The 18,286-nt window shown below is 44.0% G+C and overlaps 1 protein-coding gene across 1 annotated transcript in view; it reads left to right on the forward strand.

Annotated features, from left to right (window-relative positions):
• Window positions 1–18,286, forward strand: part of LOC115099582 (glypican-5-like) — a 197,878-nt gene that overhangs the window by 8,971 nt on the left and 170,621 nt on the right. The window contains 1 exon segment of the mRNA XM_029617315.1: window positions 13,203–13,364. Within this exon segment, the coding sequence (XP_029473175.1) occupies window positions 13,203–13,364 (162 nt within the window).

The following is an 18,286-nucleotide window of genomic DNA, read 5'->3' on the forward strand; positions in this document are numbered from 1 at the left end:
CCTTTCTGTTTCTTTCCCATATTAACAAGGATTGAATCCTGTCCCAAGCGCATGCCCCTTAGGAGCATGGCTTCGGTGCACTGGCAGCATGCACCACAGGGTGTCTACATAAACGGTCATAGTCGCAATCTCAACAAGACCTCCAGCCCCGGACAGACCAGCACACTGCCTGAAGGATGACATGGCCGAGAGCAGGGACAGCGTAGATGATGATAAGCTCCAAAAGCACTTCTTTTATTAGAAAGCTAGAGGAGTCAGGAAAGATAAGATTGACCCGCTTATCATTACGCATTAAAGTCCAAATTTTCAAAGCCCAGCATGCACAAAAACTGGGGGAGACGCACGTGGCTGGGCTGTGTGCGCGCCAAGCGCATTTTAAATACAGCCCAGCCACGCATGTATCTCCCAATACGTGCCGAAGTGCTGGGCTCCTTGAAAGTAAGGGCCGGGGGGTCGACTAGGACAGCGGCCATTAGGGTCTGTCCCAGGGAAGCATGCGTGCCGGCGGAACTTACTCCTGCTTGGAGGAGCGGGTTAGTTCTAAAACAAAAAAAACTTACAATAGTCAGAGTAGGTTTAGGGGTCAGGGAGGAGAGGGGAAAAGGGAGGAAGGCTAGGTAGGGGGATAGGAAAGTTCTTTAATTGGAGTGGACTGGGAGGGAACGGGTGTAGGCCCGACCGCATCACCATGCGTTATTTTTTAAAATACCCCCCTTGCACACGCGAGACGCCACCCACCCGCATATGTGCGGGCCGATATTAAAATCAGGCGCGCATGTGCATGTGGGAATCATATTTTATAGCATGCACATAGCGACGTACACATGTTATAAAATTGCTGCGTCGATGTGCACGTACTGGGAACTGCGCACACATGGACACGTGCACGGGCCTTTGAAAATGTACCCCATAGGACTGAATTTTCAAAAGCATATATACACTTAAAATACAGTTTTACATGTGTATAAAATAGGGGTGTGGTTTTTTTTTTTCGTGACATTTTTGATTTGGGTCATTATCTGTTTGATTTCATTTTTAAAATGTTTCATAGGGTGTTTATTTCGGGTTTCCCTAATTTTGGAGTTAGTGCACACTAATGGGACTGAGTGTGTGCTGACTGGATGTTAGCGTGTACTAACTAAAAATGTTACAGATATGTTAAAAAGTGTCAATTGGGGGCGCAGTTCATTAGCTGGAAGAATGCATCTGCATTCCAATTGGCTGTCTCCTTAGCTACTTGTTTGTGTTGACAAGGTTGCAAGGTGATTGCCGGGGGGGGGGGGGGGGGGGGGGTTATGACAAGTGCCTGATAACATGTGTAAACAAATAAATGATGTAATAATAGCATCAAGTTCTAGTCAGCAAATGCATATTTAGATATTTTGAATTTGCCAGTCCCTTTGTATTTTACGAAAGGGGCCCTGGCATTTTGGGATATGCATACTTTTATTTCCCCCTGGTGGGTGGATGGTTTTTTTGGGGGGAGGGGGAGTTTGACTGGTGAGAGGGAAAGTGACTGGAGCTGACTGTCTGGGGAGACAGGTGAGAAAGAGATGGGGTGGTGACTGGTGAGAAGCAGCTTGGTGTGTGTAGAGAGTGATCTGTCACCCCATAGAGTCAGCCCAGTCACCTCCCCACACACCAGGCTGCCTTAGCGAAAGAGGATGAAATAGACAATTTTGTTGCCATTTTCTAATTCATTAAAAACCACTGCACACCTCTAGTATATAATAGGACTATTGAACATTATCCTGGGGGAAGCTGTTTCTCATGTACTTGAGAGAGGTGTTGCCTGGGGCAGAGGTAGTGCAGGGAAACCATTTATATGGGTACTTTCTAAAACTGAAAGTATTCGCATAAATGTACCCATGAATATTTACATCTGCTACCATTCAGATGTGAGCGTGCACATGTATGCCATGTAAGGGTTCACATGTACCCGCAGATTTTCAAAATGGACTTACATGTGTAAGTCCATTTTGAAAATTTTGGCTGAAGGCCAAGGACTTGGGCCCTAAAAGCTATGTTATAAAATTGGGCTAATATGTTTTAACTATCAGCAGTGAGGTGGGAAAAAACAAATTAGAATTTGGTTAGATTTCGTGGGGGAAAAATAATCAAATTTATTTAAAATATTCCAGCATGGTGTAATCTAAAAAGCAATTTTTATAATAGAAAAAAGTCTATAATGGAAAATGTCTATAATGGAAAAGTCTATAATAGAAAATGAGGCACATTTCATTATAAGGGATTTCTTTTTTTTAACTCTTTTATATAGAACCTTGAAGCAAATATTCCATTTCTTCAGTAGAAATAAGGATTTCTGAGGCTTTTAACCTCACATTTTTAATAATATGTATAGTTTATCCACATTCCAGATTAAAAAATATAGTCCACGTACTAACAGCAGATCTAAGTTGCCATGCGATGAAGATAAAACATATTCCAAAATTTCTTAAATGACAGTGGCAGCAGAAAATATAAAGACAATTGTCTGACTTTCCTCTTTGGTAATTAAACCAATGCTAGACTCGTGGATTCTTAAAGGACTGGATTTACCCCAAACTATGTTGGACTCTGAGGGGTGAAAAACTCTAAATAGCAACTGTTGTAAAAGAAGATAGTTGGGAAATATCTGGCAAATGCACCCCCCACCCCCAAATCTTTGACATGTACGGAAATCAGATATTTAGAGTGCATAGGAGTGGGAGCAACGTAGACTTTCCATCAATGCCCTCCACAGATCTACCAAAAAAAGCAGAATCACCCTAATGCATACATACATACATCTTTTATTCACTTCCGACAGCCCTGGTCTCTCCTTTATTTATTTGTGTTTGAGACTGCTGTAAGTGCAGGCTGAACACTGCTGCAGCTCTGCTGTTCCCATTGCTTCCAGTAAATGAGCAATTTTTACAAATGTAAACGTGTTTTATGCTTGGAGAAAAGAGGAACTTAAGCAGGAAGAAACCCTCTTCTCTTACTATAACATAGTTAACATCAGCCAAAACATTTTGACAACCTTCTCCTATTTTTATACGCTGGCTAACGTTTTTCTGTGCAAAAGCTGCTTTTAAAGGTCAGCGCCACTTTTCTTTCCAGAGCTTGCAGCACTCATCTTTGAAAAACCAGTAGTGGTCTAGTAGTGTAAAAGCTAGAATCTCACGTACAGCATCTCTCTTATCAAAACCATAAGTTAATTTTTCATGCGTTCATATTTTTACTCCTTCTCACACTGTCACATCTCATACTCACATGGTTGTATTCTACACACTTTCTACATATATGCAAATACTTTTTCATCTAGCACGCATTCACATGATTGTATGTTTTTATGATTGTAGAAATCTCACAACACGCATACAGTAACAATACCCATCCCCTCAGCTCATAATACTATTGTGTAACATTTCTATTTTCAATTGCATATTCAGATTTTCTAGTACATACACCACAATATAAAGCAGTTCATTTACCATATACTAGAACTTTAGCAATAATACAGACTTTCATTTACAAAATAAATAAAACAAAATACAATTAAAGTTAATTAGTCTAATGCCTCAGCAACAGGGCTAAGCACTACCATGTGGGAGACCCAGCTAGACACCGGGAAAATAAATAAATAAATAAATACAGTTTTAGATTCGTTTTCTGAAGGACAGGTCTATAGACCAGCAGGTCTCAACCGGTGTTTCGCCAAGCACATGCCGGTGTTTCGCTCCACTTCCCAGTAGTCCCCCGCTGGCCCAGCTGTTCCCCTTGCCCCAGCGAGATGCGAACTCTTCCTCCACATGGGCGTAATGCTGCAGGAGAGCTGGAAGAAGCACTCGGTGGTACTAGCAGCAGGGCGTCTTCTTCCTGCCCCCCGCGGCCCAGAAGAGGAAGTGGCGTGCAGCGGCCATGCACGCGGGAAGAAGAGACCATACTAGGTACAAGTGTGTCCAGCATTTGCCCGAAGGAGAAGAGCAGCATGGCCCGAAGCAAAAACAGGAGCAACGTCAGCCCCCGTGGCGGATGGGACTCCTCAAGGCCACGAGGGCTGGAAGAGGAGGTGGCTGTTGCTGCTGCTAGTTGTTCTTCATTGGGGGGGGGAGAGCGAGAGTGAGCGAGTGAATGAGCATATGTGTTTGAGACCCTTTGTGTGTATGTGTCTGTGTGTGTGTGTCTGTTTAAGACAGCATGTACGTAAATGAGTGAGTGAGACTCTATGGGGCGGATTTTAAAAGGGTTACGCATGTAATACGTACGTAACCCTTTAAATCCTGCACGCGCTGAACCTATTTTGCATAGGCCCGGCGACGCGTGCTAGCCCCGGGACGCACGTATGTCCCGAGGCTTGAAAAAAGGGGCGGGGAGTGGGCAGGGGGGTCCAGGGGCGGGGCAGGGGTGGGACCGAGGACTCCGGCACAGCGACTGTGCCGGGGGATCATGCGCTGGCCGAGTGCTGGCACTCGCAACCTACTCCTGCCCAGAGGCAGGCATAAATAAAAAAATAAAGGTGGGGGGGGATTTAGGTAGGGCTGGGGGGCGGGTTAGGTAGGGGAAGGGAGGGGAAGGTGAGGAGGGGGCGGAAGTAAAATTCCCTCCGAAGCTGCTCCGATTTCGGCGTGGCCTCAGAGGGAACAGGGAAAGCCATCGGGGCTCCCCTAGGGCTTGGCGCGCGAAAGGTGCACAAGTGTGCATCCCCTTGCGCGCGCCTACCCCGGATTTTATAACATGCACGTGGCTGCGTGCGCATGTTATAAAATCAGGTGTAGATTTGCGCGCGCCGGGTTGCACGCACAAATCTACGGCTGCGCGTAATTCTTAAAATCTGGCCCTATATGTGCAAATGTGTGATTGAGAACCTGTTTGTGTGAAAGAGAGCATATGTGTGTGATTGAGGTCTTTGGTGTGTGAGAGAGACAGCATGTATGTAAGTGTGTGATAGAGAACCTGTATATGTGAGAGAGAGCATGTGTAAGTATGTCTGTGTGTATAAGAGAAAGAGAGAGAGCATGTGTGTAATTGTGTGACTGAGAGCCTGTGCAAGTGAGAGAGAGAGAGAAAGAGAGTGTGTGTATATATGTGTGATTTGAGAGCCTGTGGGCCAGATTTTAAAAGGGTTATGCGCGTAACCGGCCTTGTGTGCGCTGGACCTATTTTAAAAAGGCCCGGTGACGCGTGTAAGTCCTGGGGCTTGCAAAAAGGGGTGGGGAGGGGTGGGGCATGGGTGGTTTGGGACGGGGCAGGGGCAGGGTCAAGCTCCCTGCACAGAGGCCATAATTGCCATTGTGCCGGAGATCGCGTGGCAGCAGTCGGCCGGTGTGCGCAACTTGCGCCTGCCCAGCGCAAAAGGTAAAACAACATTTTTGACGGGGGTTAGAGTAGGGCTGGGAGAGGAAAGGTTAGGGGAAGGAGTGGGAAGATCAGGTTAGGGAGAAGGGAACGGGGGAAGGCAGTGCGGCTCGGTGCACTCAAGGTGCACAATTGTGCACCCCCTTGTGCACACCGACCCTTGATTTTATAACTTGCGTGCGCAAGTTATAAAATCGGTAAACATGTGCGCATGGAAATTTTTGATATGAGTTTTTAATTATTAGATATTACATTCATCAGCTGTTTTGAAATAATCTGTTCTTTTTATTTTTATGGTTTTACTGCTATTGATTTTATATTTCTTGATTTGTTTTATGAGGACTGGTGAATTTTCTCTTTTTCGGTTTCCAGTTCAGCTTTGGACTGTGTGTTTCTATTTATGCTTTATGGGCTCTTTATTCTTTGTTAGGTGAGGGTCTGCACATGTGACTGAGGTGAGGTTTTCTGCTGGTGTGTAGTTTCTGTGTAGGGCTCTATAGCTGCCTGGCTTGTTCCATTTTCCTAATAGAAGTATTGGAGGTTTAAGGCCTGGTGTAATATTTTCAGAGTTGCCTTTTCTTAGGTGAGGTGTTTCTGTTTGAGTTGGTGTCGTTCTGGTATGGGAGGTTGACTATTTATGTAATTTCCATCCAGAAAGAGTACTTATTTTTCCCTTGTGTCATTCTTAACAATAAAAATAATACTGGACCTTTTTTTTTTTTAAATTTCTGCCATGGATTATAATGAGCCATGTGTCACACGTTAGCATTGTCCATCAGGTGTGTCACAATGGGAAAAAGGTTGAGAACCACTGCTATAAACATCTGTCAGCCAGGTTGTCATAAGGATTGCCATTTCATAAGAACATAAGAATTGCCATGGTGGGTCAGAATAAAGTCTATTGAGCCCAGCATCCTGTTTCTGACAGAGGCCAATCCAGGTCACAATTATCTGGCAAATCCCATAAGTAGATCTAGTTCCAGGGATAGCAATAGCTTTCTTTAATCTGCCTGGTTCCTCTAGGAACGTGTCCAAATCTCTTTTAAACCCTGCTGTGCTAGTCGCCTTGATCACCTTCATCTCCCGACGGATTCGACATTGATAGTGAGCTGAGTGTAAAAGGACTTTCTATGATTTGTTTTGAATCTGCTGGTTGTAAGTTTCATGCAGTGTCCATTGTTTTAGTATTATTTAAAAGGGTAAATAACCTTCCTTTATTTATCTGTTCCACCCCACTCATGATTTTATAAACTTCTACATGTCTCCTCTCAACCGACCTTTTCCCAAGCCTGCGTAGCCTCTAATCATAGGCGAGATGTTCCATCCTCTTTATCATTTTGCTGGCCTCCTCTGTACCTTTTCTAGTTGTGCTATGTCTTTCTTGAGATGGGGCAATGAGAAATGACCATAAGGTGTAGTCGCACCACAGCTCAATACAGAGGCAATATGAGGTTTTCTGTTTTATTCTCCATTCTTTTTCAGATCATTCCTATTTGTTTTTTGACCACTGTCTGGTCAGTGTATTGTCCACAAGGATCCTAAGGTCTTTTTCCTAAGTAGTGACTCCCAATATAAAACCCAGCATTGTGTACCTGTAGTTAGGATTATTTTTTCCTATATGCATCACTTTGCACTTTTCCACATTAAATATCATCTGCCATTTATTTGCCCAGTCTCTTAGTCTTATAAGATCCTTCTGCAGTTCCTCCCAATCTGCTGCCATTTTAACAAATGTGAATAATTTTGTGTCACCTGTAGATTTGATCATCTTACTCATTGTTCTCTTTTCCAGATCATTTATGAATAAACATTAAACAGCACAGGCCCCAGTACTGATCATTGTAGTACTCCACTAAGGACTTTTCTCCATTTGGAAAACTGACCATTTCGCTCTACCCTCTGTTTCTGTCTTTTAACCAATTACCAATTCACAATAGAGCTGCACCTTCTATCCCATGACTTTGTAATTTTCTGAGAAGTCTCTCATGGGAACTTTCCAAATGCCTTTTGAAAATCAAAATGCACCGTATTGACTGGTTCACCTTTATTTACATGTTTGTTTACACCTTAAAAAAAAAGACTAAAAAGGAGGGGCACGCTGGTGTCATTGACTAAGATGGATGCTTAATCTGGATCTACGGTCCCTTGATAGCCTAATCCATCGCATATCTTCGCACCCGATACGCTCTAACAGACATTGCGTCTCAATATCAAATGCTAAACCTTCCCAAATGGCAGCAAAATGGAAAATGATGGATTTAAAACAGTTTTCCTTTAGTAAACCCGCCACTGAACCTACTAGGAAGATGGCATGCAGGCCTCGGCTGATCCCAGTGGGAGAGAACTGGAACGTGAATTGCATATTTTCTCACTTGGCCCTGGGACTAGCGATTTTCATTCATGGGACAAATTTAGAGGCTGGTTCTTAGAAATGCAGTTGACATGAAGCACCATAAGCTTGATTTAATGGCTGCGATGGGATCGTGGATTGATGAGCTGGATATTCACATGGAGGGACAGAGTGAATCTAGTAAAGCCTTGACCAACCAACAGAAGGAGATACAATCTGAATGTGCACACCATGCAGAAAAATTGGAGGACTTGGAAAATAGATCAAGGTGATGCAACCTGTAGATCCGAGGAGTGCTGGAGACTCCAAGTTATGAAGAATGTATGTTGACCTCTACCGATGGAAGTGCTGCTGAGGAAGTAAATTCTGAGCCTGTCATTTAAATTGAGCGGGCTCATAGGGCTGTGGGTCGTAAAGCCAATAATAAAGTGCATGATATTATTATTTGCTTACATAGTTATGCCTTAAAGCTCAATTATATGCAGTGGCAAGAAAAAAGAATGGTTATTGGGGGGGGGGGGGCCATAAAATTGCTTTCTTTAATAATTTGCCTCAGTCTACACTTCGTAAGTTCCATGTTATGAACTCTGCCCGCGGGTTCCCCCGCGAGCAGGCTCACTCACCTCGCTGATGATCTTCAGCCGACGCGGCAGGACGCCGTCGTCGGCCCTCTCATGCAGCCGGAGCCATGGCCTAAAGTTGCCTTCATGGCCCGGAGGCCGCCCTGGATCCTCTTTGGCTCCACGGTCGGAGCCGCGGCTTCCTTTGGGGCTGGGACTGCCCCCGACGCTGTTTGCCATCTTCGCGGCTGGAGGCCGCAAAAGCCCCGGGCTGGAGTGGCGGCTGGAGCCGCCCCCGGGGCCTCCAGCAGCGGCTGGAGCCACTGCTCACGCTGGGCCTGCGTTCCAGGCCAGCCCTGCCTTCTCTGACATCTTCGCGTAGAGCCGTCGGTGCAGGCCGCTGTCCGCGGTCCTGCACAGCTCCTGCACTCTCCCTAGGCGTGCGGCCGCGTCTTCCTTTACAATTTAAAGGGCCAGATACAGGAAGTGTCTTGGCCCCACCTTGATCACTGTTTCCTGCTTCAGCCCTATAAAGGGCTGCTCTGTCTGTTCTTCCTGGCCTTGCATCGTTGTGGAGTCTTCGCTCTGGAGGCTCTGGCCTGCCAGACTCCATGTAAGGTCTTCTAGTCTTGTGGAGCTCCTCATCATGATGTCTTCTTGTTCTACCATGTCATGTCTTCGTGCCTGAGGTCCTCGTCCAGGTGTCTCATTCTCCTATGTCGTAGTGTTCCTGCCTTCCTAGATGTTCCTTCCTCCTTCTCGCCTTCATCGCTCTCGAGCCTTCTGGTCTGGTAGGCCAGGGGTCCCTCAGATGCAGTACTCCTGAGTGGACTAGCCTGCTGGTGGACAGTTGTCCTGTGCTCCTGAGCCGTTAAGTCCCGGATGTGTGTTCCTGTGCTGCCCCGCTCCCGTCGTGGTCCATGACCAGCCTCTGGGGGCTGTGTAGGGCACGTACTGGGACAGGGTGGTCCGCCACTCAGTCCCGCGGGTGGCCTGAGTAGGGCGCCCTGAGAGACAGTGCCAATGTCCATGCCTTGCGTTGCCTATGTGGATGTCAAGAGTCTTCGTGCCATGTGATGCCGTTGCATCAACCCTGAGTCTTCGTGCTATGTGATGCCATTGCATCAACCCAAGCTTTCGCCATGGATGCCGTTACATCAACCCCGAGTCTTCATGCCATGTGATGCCATTGCATCAATCCAAGTCTTTGTGTCAAAGTCTGTCTGCCCTCAACCTCAGGCCAGGCCTGCTGCTCCATGCTGCTCGCAGCAGGTTCGAAAGGGCCCGGAATGGTCGGAGGACCATTCACCTTCCATCATCCTTGGATGTTGGCCATGGGAGCTTGCCGGCCTGGCCGAGGGCAGATTGTTCAGCCATGAGGAGCCACCGTCAAACCTTGGCTCGGCCCTGAAGGTCTGAGTCGGGCTGAGGCCCATGGGCACACAAAACACCGTTCACAACATTCCATGAGTTGAAAGAATGGACAAATATACTTCATCCCGAGAATGTTCGCTAGAGATGGACCTTTCCTTTTGGACTTTATTTCATGATAAAAGGCACATCACACAGTATTAAATCACTACCCGAGGCAGTGGTGATTTTCAAGAATGCAAATCTTCCTGTTAATTTTGCAGAGCCTAAAATGGTGATCAATACAATGAGGAAAGATACCTATTCAAGATGGGAACGGGCTGGAAAAGGCAGAAGATTGTGTTGCCAATCAGAGGAAGCCCATCTTGTCACAACTGACCCGTGCTGACTGTGCTAATTGATGTCCTTAATAGTTGGGAGTTATTATTCTAACATATAATGTTTTGTTTAACAGCACAGTTTTAGAGAGCTTTGTTATTTGTTTGTAGCTTGACTTCATCTATGCATGCTTTCTTCCTAAGAGTTTTTTCTAAATAGTGGAAGATAATGTGATGGTCAGTTCTGTTTAGTTACAAGTAAAAATGGGAGGGGGACCAGTTGGGAGTCTACGTGTGTTTGATTGATTGATAAAACCCTCCTTAGCCCCATATTAGCGAACATTATTAGATACTACTGTCAGGCCGATACAGAACAGTGTGCTTGGCTGAGCGCACCGTTTAGGCCCCGTTTGACCGCGTGTTTTATATGTGCTATTATTACCCCTTATACTGTAAGGGGTAATAGCACGTGGAAAATGCATGGCCAGCCCCCCGAAACTAATAGCGCTCATCACAATCAAATGCATATTGATGAGCCTATTAGTTATTCCCGATCTCCAAGCCCAATCACACCACGGCACCCGCACAGGATCAGCCGCTGCTCTCTGCCCGATTCTCCAGCTCCAACATGCCCATCCTCCCTCTCCGACATCTCCCAGCCTCACAGGCTGCATGCTGCACGCCCCAGTGGCTCCCCTCCCATCGCAACCTTTAGCTGAAAACATTCTCATGCCATACATAATACTAGCATTTAGAAATGCAAAGGGCTCATAACACAACTGCTTTCAACTATTTGAGATAAATATCCACTGAATATTGACCCCTGTATGTCTCCGTGTGTGCCTCTCCACTTCCACCCGCTAATAAGGAGGCATTAGGGATGTGCTAGTGTCCCTAGCGCGGGCCCTAATTTGAATACAAAATTGCGCGCCCAGGGAGGTGCCTGGGCACACATCAGGAGAGCGGGTGCTCGCCTCCGAGTGCCAGCTCTCCCGCAGGTTTTAATACATCGTGTGTTGGGATGGGTCTCATAGAAACATAGAAATGATGGCAGAAGAAGACCAAACGGCCCATCCAGTCTGCTCAGCAAGTTTTGCACTTTTTTTTTCTCATACTTGTTACTCTTGGCTCTTAGTAACCTTTTGGTTCTATTTCCCTTCCACCCCCACCATTAATGTAGAGAGCAGTGTTAGATCTGCATCTAAGTGAAATATCTAGCTTAATTAGTTAGGGGTAGTAACCGCCGCAATAAGCAAGCTACACCCATGCTTATTTGTTTACCCAGACTAAATAATTCAGTCCTTGTTGGTTGTTGTCTGTATATAGATCCACCTTTCTTCATTCCCCCTGCCATTGAAGCAGAGAGTTATGCTGGATATGCATTGAAAGTGAAGTATCAGACTTTCTCCCCTGCCGTTGAAGCAGAGATCTATGCTGGACATGCATGAAATATCATTCTTTCTCCCCTGCCGTTGAAGCAGAGAGCTATGCTGGATATTCTTAAGGGTCTCAGCTTAATATTTTCTATGGGTGGAGTTCTATGGTGAATGAAGGGATGGAGAAGTGTTATTTTCATAATGGTGGCTATTCAAATATTTTCACTTAACTTTAAGGGTCTTAACACACCCAAAAAATATAGCCTTCTATCTCAAGAATTATCTCATTATAAAGCTTCTTTGGTTTTTGCAGGAAACACACCTGAGAAAAAGGCACGAGCATGTCTTATCATTTAAGGATTTTCCACATAAGTACTTGGCGACGAGCATTAAAGGGGGGAAATATGTGGGAGTGGGCATACTTATTTCACAACACTTTACCCATGAGATGTCATGTCAGCTTGCAGATCCTTAGTGCAGGTTCTTACAGTGAAATTAAGGTAGGCAGTGAAGTATTTACTATTGTTAATATCTACGCTCCTAATCTTGACCAGTTATCTCTCTTAAGCTCATTAGAAAAAATATTGTTGCCTCATGTGAGGGGGATGTTGATTTTTGGAGGGGATTTCAATTTTACCAGAACACCAGTTTTGGATAACTCATCACTCTACTAAAATCCTGAAGCAGGTGAGGAGACTGCTTTCCTCTTTGATGGAAAAATGGAGTTTGTTGGACATATGGCAGCAGTATTATCCCAGCTCTAGAACTTACTCTTTCTATTCCTCTCCACATGGGACATACTCTCGTACCGATTATTTCTTAGTAGATAAAAGCTTGCAGAATAGGATAGTGGATGCTGGGATTGGTAATATTACCTGCCTGGTCTGATCATGCGCCCATTTGGATTGATGTGCACTTCAAAAGAAATGACAATAGACAATGACTCTGGCATTTAAATGATAGTTTATTAAAAGATGAGCTGTTCTGTAAGTCCTTGGGTTCTCAGTTACAGGAGTATTTAATTTGAATACTTCTACAACGATCCCCCTGGGAATGGTCTGGGAATGTTCTAAGGCTGTAGCCACCTGTCGGAAGAAAGAAAGAGAGAAATTGAGGGATAGTCTACTAACTAGAATTATAAAACTTTCATATTTGCATCTGCTGACTCAATCTCAGGCAGCTTTCCCAGAAATAATCCACTGCTCGGAATGAGTTAAACTCACTGGATTCTGATTTAATAATATGCCACCTTGAGTTGACTAAAATTACATACTTTGAAGGGGGTAACAAGGCTGGTTGATATTTAGCTCGGAGGCTGAAAGCCGTATGTTTAAAGTTTATTCATTGTATTTAGTGTTGCAGTATATTTTTGAATCTTCTGGTTGTATTGTTTTATTTTATTTTATAATTATGAATGTTGACATTGTAAGCCACCCAGAATTTGGGACGGAGTGGCATAAAAATTTTGTAAATGAATAAACAGTGAACTTTTGGGCTTCTTTTATTTGCTTTTTTTTTTTTTTTTTGGTTATAGTGTCTGCTTCATTGTTGTTTGGTAATACATTCCAGTATGAAAAAATTTAATTAAACATCTGCAAACTTTCTGAGAATGGAATTCTTGGCACATGTACCTTCTGATCTATAAGCAAAAATGGTTTAACACGAATTTCCCATACTAGAAGTAAATTATGCTGTACCACAAAGGTGTCAGTCTACTTTACATAAACACATTTTCAGCAAATTTATCTTATGAGGTGTAAATTCTAATTACTTAAGTTCCTAACTTTTATTACACTGAAAGAAATCAGTTATTTGACTTGCATGCTAAAAGGGTTTGATGGGGATTTTCATTATATTTCATTTCTGTGCTTTTTCTTTCCTTCAACAGATTCACACCTACAGATATGCCAGCACAGGACTCCCACCTGCTGTACCAAGAAGATGGAAGACAGTTACCAGACTGCAGTTCGAAGGGAGCTGATTCAGAACATCCAGAGTTTAAACTTTGAACTTAAGTACATGATTGTTGGTCATCTCACAGCTTTCCAAGGTACAGTAGTAACCTAATGGAAGTTGAAAAAAGCACTGCCTAAATAGCGTGAGTGTTTGCTAGGTTTCTTAATGTTTGCACATCAAGCCTGTGGCAGCAGTAGAAACAATAGTAAGAATTACCATGCCCCTCATTTAGCTGAAGTAGCTTAACAATTGATGTTGTTGCTCTGCTGTGGATGCATCCAGCTGTACCAGGGAGGTCTCTTATGAAGTAACTTTAGCTCATAACTTATATACATCTAGAATTTACTATCCAGTTAGGCAAGTACATTTTCACCTATATAAGAATTAAATCATGTGATTTTCTAGCCTATGACATGCACCCCTTTGATTTGTTTCTACAATTAAGATCTAAAGCTCAGTGCTGTTTCAGTTTTAGTTGGTGTTATGTTTTAGAAAAATTGATTTATGTTTAATTCACTTAAAGTGCACTGACCCTGGGTTTAAAAAGCCTTGCATTTATAGTGTATCTCACAGATTGCTTACTCAAATTACCCAGCATTAAATAAGAGGACCTGTAAAAATTGACAAGCTAGAGCAAATTTGAATAAAATTTGATTCTTATGCTTTTGCTAAAAGGCTAATTTGTAACTGGATGGACTCCTAGAGGCTGCAAAGCAGTAAAATGAATCTACTTTGAACTCATTTTGAGGGACTATAACTCAAAGTTCTAAGAATTGTTAAAGTTGTAATTTAACCCTTTTGTGCCTGAAACTCAAAATTCAAGTTGTCAAATGCAAGTGTTAGGACATAAAAACTGCAAGTTGCTAAGGTTTATAAAGTTGGTAATTGAAAAGTACTGGCTATACGTAAATATTTTCTCATCCAGAAGTCTGACGTGATGCATTTGTAGTTGTCCAAATTATTGTTGTCCATAATTCGTTTCAAAGCCATTCATAGCTTTAATTTAAAGAATTGTGGAGTCCTTACATAAAGAACTATGAAAGCAGAAAGGAAGTATTGTTAGACTATCAAAGCCAAACTTGTTAGAAGAAAAGCAAAGTAATTGTGTAGAGAGAATTCTTTTTTTTTCCATTGATAAGCAGGGCTGAATTATCCAAAACATGTGGGTTGATGTCATCCAGTGGTACTGAATGGACTTCTCTGTCATAGCTAGTAAACGTTTTTGCTTACTTGAGCATGTGTGGGAATTCCCGCTCAGACATTACCTCGTAAACCCCTTCAGTCACTTTTTTTTTCATCTGAGACTAGCATGGACATGTATGTTTTTCTGAAAAATTCTATAAACTTTATCTTTAAAGTTGTCTTGATGCCTCAGCAGCCTTAAAAAAGTACTTTTCAGTGCTACCTTTCTCCCCATAAAGATCCAGGGCCTGAAAAATGGAGGAACTGCATAAATTGCGGAGAAGCCACATTCAGTCCACTTCCCAAAGCACAGACTTGTCTGCCTCACAGGCAATAGAGTTGAGTGCTAGCTCCTCTAAAATATCTTCTCTGTTGGCAGAACAGGCTGAAATCTTGGGGGTCAAGTTAACATAGCTGCCATGCGTCGAAGAAAAGCAGATTTCACTTTGCGGAACCACTGGAGCAGTGAGTGCCGAAGAAACACAAAGGCTTGAGTGCACCAGCACTGTCGATACATGGAGCATTGGCGCTGTTCACGCACAGCACTCCATCTGCACCATCGATGCACAAGATTTCATTGGTTCCATCTAAACACATGGCTGCATTGGTGCTGTGAAGCGTCTCTGGCACCATCGACGCATAAGGCACCAGCACCCTCTATGCAAAAGTCACTGGCACCACCAATGCATGTGTCTTCGATGCATTGATCCCTGGAACTTTGATCTTCGATGTCGTTGCTATTGGAAGCATTAATGCATTGTATTGCAACTCTTCCTCTCTTTTGGTCAGAGAGAAGAAGGGGACAGGATCATCTTCTTCCACCAATTACTAGAGCATTCTCACCATCAAAGTTACTCTTACAAATCCTATTTGCTCTCTGGTGCCTCTTATTTTGAGTCGGCCTCCAGTTTAAATTCTGCAAAGTCCAGAAGATGTACAAGATTCCATTCTAATATCAGAAGAAGATGTTCCACCAACCACATCGGGTCAGACAGCATGACAGCCACTTGACCAAGTAGTTGAATTGGTGAAAGATTTTATTTCATTAGTGGCTAAAGATAAAGAAGGTACTATGCAACCTTTCTTTTCCAGAATGTCATCTTTATTTCCATGAGAGGTAATCCCAGCATCCCCAATGCGGATTCTCTATCAGATCCCTCACAAGGTACTTCTAGCTCATAGCATTCATATGCAGCAGATTTTAGGATGTTCAGGAGTACACTCTGACAAGACAATAGAGGATCCCTCCTTAGTCTTCAGCTAAGTGGGGATGGGGGGAGGGAAATGGGCCACAATGTTTTTAAAAAATATTTTGGAGGACGGTGGCAAGCTTTTTTTTTTTTTTTTACTTACCTAGTTATATGCTGAATATAACTGGGTAGGTATAAAGTTATCCAGGTAACAACCAGACTCAGCCATCCAGACAGCACTAATATTTAGCACTATCCAATTAAGTCATACCTCCGAAATGCCTCAAGTTTGTGGAGTCTGAAAAGTACTTGCATTTCTTCTGCCTTCCCATGCTTCCTCACTGCTCAGCCTTTACTCCGGATCTGTCTCACTTGATGCAGCTCTTCCAGGAAGTGGACTTGCTCCTCAAACAGTGGGTGATAGAACTGGTTTCTCCTCATCTCCAAGGCCAGGGTTTCTACTCCCGCTATTTGCTCAACCCCAAGAAATCTGGGGGACTGAGCCTAATCCTGGATTTAGGAAGCCTGAACAAGCATATACTCTGGGAGAAATTCAGAATGAACTTCATTCAAACAATGCTCCCCTTCATCCAGAAGGGGGAATATATGTGTGCTCTGGATCTAAAAGATGCTTATGCTCCTGTTCATATCCCAATGGCAATACCTGCACTTTATGATGAATTCTCTCACTATCAGTACAAAGTGCTCCCCTTTGGCCTCTCAGCTGCGCCAAAGGAATTCACGAAATGCCTAGCTGTGGTAGAAGCATTTTACAGATGTGAGCTCTTAGGCTATGGTGTGGTTGACACACCCTAGTAGGCGAATCTGCTAGGCCCATGCCAACAGCTGGTGGACACACTCTCATGAGGACTGGGTCTAGAGCTTCACCTATACCAGCCCCGTTCCCCGCAGGTTGAGCCCTAGGGTTCCAGGGGCTGGCAGGGCTTAGGAGAGGGTCCTGTAAAGAGCAGGCAGGTGAAGTAGAGTAACATGCTAAGGTCAGGGTGAACAACGAGCAAGCAATGTAGAGGTCCAGGTTGAGGTTGGGGCAGGCGGAGGTCAATCAGTGTCAAGATCCAAGCTGAAGTTAGGGTCAAAAACCAGGGTCAATACCAGAAGTCAAGCAGAGATGGACAAAAACAGGGACCCAAGACATGACAGGGACAGACAAGGCAAGGCAGGGCAATGACAGGGAGGCAAGGCAAGGAGAAAATACAGGGCAAGCACAGACAGCAATAGCAACACATACTGCAGGAGCATGAGTTCCTGTTGCTGAGGTGGTGTCTGGCAGCATGGCTGGGGTTTAAATCTTCAGCCCGCAGATGTCATCTCCCAGCTGCTGTTGCTGTTTCCCACTGCAGGGCCTACAAGGCTTGAGCTGGTGTATTTGTGCACGCCTTAGGATGTGGTGCTGCACAGCGGGGAGGGCATCTGATGGCAGTGTTTGTGCTGCATTCTGAGTGGTGGCATAGGGGATGTGTGGCTGGTTGCGGGGCCATTCCACAGCCAGCCAAATATTACACAGCGCATCAATGCCACCAAGACATTCAGGTCTTCACATATTCAAGAAATATATGGTTACGATGGAAAAGGTACAGAGAAGGGCAACCAAAATGATAAAGGGGATGGAACTGCTCCCCTGTGAGGAAAGACTAAAGAAGTTAGGGATGTTCAGCTTGATAGAGGTCTTTAAAATCATGAGATGTCTAGAATGGGTAAATGTGAATTGGTTATTTACTCTTTTGGATAATAGAAGGACTAGGGGGCACTCCATGAAGTTAACATGTAGCACATTTAAAACTAATCGGAGAAAATTCTTTCACTCAACGCACAATTAAACTCTGGAATGTGTTGCCAGGGGATGTGGTTAGTGCAGTTAGTGTAGCTGGGTTCAAAAAAGGTTTGGATAAGTTCTTGGAGGAGAAGTCCATTAACTGCTATTAATCAAGTTTACTTAAGGAATAGCCACTGCTATTAATTGCATCAGTAGCATGGGATCTTCTTAGTGTTTGTGTAATTGCCAGGCTCTTGTGGCCTGGTTTGGCCTCTGTTGGATGCTGGGCTTGATGGACCCTTGGTCTGACCCAGCATGGCAATTTCTTATGTTCTTATGTTCTTAAACCTAGTGGTGTCCGACCATCCTTGGTCTGTAAGACAGACAAGGAAGGAAAGACACAGGGGTGTAAGATAAATGTTAAAGAGGGCTAACTTGCTGATGCAGTGGTTACTACCCTTAACCAATAAACCTTGATACTTTTGATGTAACTGCAACATTGGTCTCCATTTTATCGGCAGGGGAAAAAGGGGAGTTAGATTCAGACATCAACCAATATGGGCCCTGACTTTTATGGTCTGAGGAACTGAGAAGCATGTTAACCTGCACGGAGCAATAATTACTACCCTTAACAGAAGGCAAGAGATTACCATCCTTAACTAATAAGTCTTGATGCTTTTGATGCAACTACAACATCATTCTTCACTTTGACAGTGGTGGATAGGGGTGGTGGTGGTTGAAGAGGAATTGGATTAATACGACAACCAATATAGGCTCTGACTTTTATGGTCTGGGGTACTAATACACAGACAAAAGGGGAAGAAAAACAGGACTGCTTCTAAGACCAAGCTGTTAAGCTCTGTCTGAATT

The sequence above is a fragment of the Rhinatrema bivittatum genome, chromosome 9 (genome assembly GCF_901001135.1).
Source record: "Rhinatrema bivittatum chromosome 9, aRhiBiv1.1, whole genome shotgun sequence".
NCBI lineage: Eukaryota > Metazoa > Chordata > Amphibia > Gymnophiona > Rhinatrematidae > Rhinatrema > Rhinatrema bivittatum.